The sequence below is a fragment of the Tupaia chinensis genome, unplaced genomic scaffold (genome assembly GCF_000334495.1).
Source record: "Tupaia chinensis unplaced genomic scaffold, TupChi_1.0 Scaffold138725_1, whole genome shotgun sequence".
Classification (NCBI taxonomy): Eukaryota; Metazoa; Chordata; class Mammalia; order Scandentia; family Tupaiidae; genus Tupaia; species Tupaia belangeri.
The window spans coordinates 1,032,876-1,034,892 of record NW_006198617.1 but is presented as its reverse complement, the minus strand read 5'-3'; the positions used below and the strand labels follow the sequence as shown (position 1 = coordinate 1,034,892).

The 2,017-nt window shown below is 63.9% G+C and overlaps 1 protein-coding gene across 1 annotated transcript in view; it reads right to left on the bottom strand.

Annotated features, from left to right (window-relative positions):
* MPRIP (myosin phosphatase Rho interacting protein) overlaps window positions 1–2,017 on the bottom strand; it is a gene marked incomplete in the record, with an annotated part of 119,496 nt that overhangs the window by 54,036 nt on the left and 63,443 nt on the right. The window contains 2 exon segments of the mRNA XM_027765588.1: window positions 119–175; window positions 1,471–1,584. Coding sequence (XP_027621389.1) covers window positions 119–175; window positions 1,471–1,584 — 171 coding nt within the window.

Sequence of the window (2,017 nt, the reverse complement as noted above, 5' to 3'; positions counted from 1 at the left end):
CGGTCGTCAGGGTGAAGCCGCGCAGCGAGGGCTGGGGAGTGGCCAGGGTGCGTGGCCTGGCCGGCCTGGCCCCTCGCCTACCCTCCAGTCCCGGGCACATGCTGCTCTGCACACCCACCTGGCCGTCCTCGTACTGCTTCGTCAGCCAGCCTTTCTTGAAATTCAGCAGGTCGGGCTAAGGAAGGGAGAGAAACGACAGCTCAGAGACAACCCCAGAGTCCCTGTCGTGGGCAGAGGATGTCCGGCAGGGCCGACAGTTGAGTCCAGATGAGGCAGGTGAGTGGAAAAGGACTGCTCCGCCTGCCGGATACGCCCGTGGGGCTCTGGTTCCGGCAGGGACTGTTCTCGCGCCTCTCCGCTGGCACATGTCCTCAAGGAAGGAGACGCGGCGCAGCAGCTGGCAGTGACGAGGCTGCAGCTTCCACGCGTGCGGGCAACACGTGTGGGGGGCCTCTCTGGGGCTACTGCCAGAACAGGTCTAGAGTCCCTGAGCATAGGATGTGAAGGGGACAGCTGCAGGGACAGCTCAGAAATGTCCGAAGGTTTGTGCAGAAGCCACAGAAGACCAGGGACAGAAGTCTGGGAAGCAGAGGACGAGCCCCATGCCCCTGCTAAGCCTCTTGGGCCCTGTCCATCAGGAGGCTTAGTCTTGCATCCCCACAAGACAGAGGGTGGCCGAGAACAAGGTGGGGACTCTGCCCACAGGCACCACGTGGGCGCCTGCCTGTCAGGCCTCTTCCACCTGTGTCATTCCAACATGCCAGGGCTGAAGAGCAGCCCGAAGGTACTGCATCGGGACACTTGCCTTCCACCCGCCATAGCCCCAGAGACACCCTCTCTGGACCCAAGATCCTCGACTCATCTCTGGCCACCTGGATCAGAAACTGGCTTAGACGTCCTGAGTCCCAAAGACAGGGAGGGAGGGAGGAAGAACAGGTGAGAAGTGGCAGGCCAACGGCCAGGACAGAACGTTGGAGAGCCTCTGCCCAAGCCCCATGTCTGGGCAGGAATGGAGACAGTACTGTCGGCCAAGCCCAGGCCTGGCCAAGGCTGACCAAGAGGCAAGAAAGTCTCCCTGCAAGGCCCCTGAAACCCTGCTTTGCGCCCAACTGCTCAGCTGCCCTGGCCGTCAGAGTGGTGTGAGGTACCCCTAGAAAGTGACCCTGTGACATCAGGACACCCGCTGGCTCTTAAATGGACGTCCTCTCCTGTGTGCGGTGCCGGGGCGGCTGGCCAAGGCCTCCTTGCCGGGTGCAGGATGCCAAGGAGCCCGTTCCTGCTGGCTCAGACAGGGAAGAACACAGGATCTGCTTCTGACGAACTGCGGTGGGTAGATGGAGCTGCTCACAGACACGAGGGCCCGGGCACGGGGGACAGTGGTGCAGACGCGTGACAGAAACAGACAGCGGCCCAGAGTGACGGGAAGCAGCGAGACGCGGTCTCCAGACCTCGGCGTGATGCCCGGCTCACCGTCATGGAGGAGTCCGTGGACCTCCTGTCCAGTGACTTGGCTCTTCGGTGTGGAGACAGGGGGGAGGCCGCAGGGTCCGGGAGGGGAGAGGCGGGGGCTTCGCTGGTGAAGTCCTATGGCACAGAGCAGGGCCAGTCAGCGTGGCCTGGGGCACCCGGCCCCGAGGCTGGTTGGGCCTTGTTCCCAGCGGGTGCCATTCTGTCCAGGTGCCCACAGCAGGTCTGAGCAGGGCCGGGGCAGGCCCCGGTCCAGAGGCGCCCTGGCCATCTGAGCAGCCTCTCCTTTGGGGTGCCCAGTCACTGTCATTTCCTGGCCCTCGCCTGGCCTCCGGCTCCTCAGGCTCACGGAGAGAAGAGCCCGGGGCTCTGCGGCCATGGACTAGGGCCAGGCAAGAGAGAAGGGGGGAGGATGAGCTCAGGCACGGCAGGCCGAGAAGAGGCAGCAGGAGGGCGCGCGCCCAGCAGCAGGAAGGTCCAGGAACACAATCCAACTTGTGGATCGAGGAGAGAAACAAGGGGGGTGGCTGGCACCCAGAAGGGAGAGGGA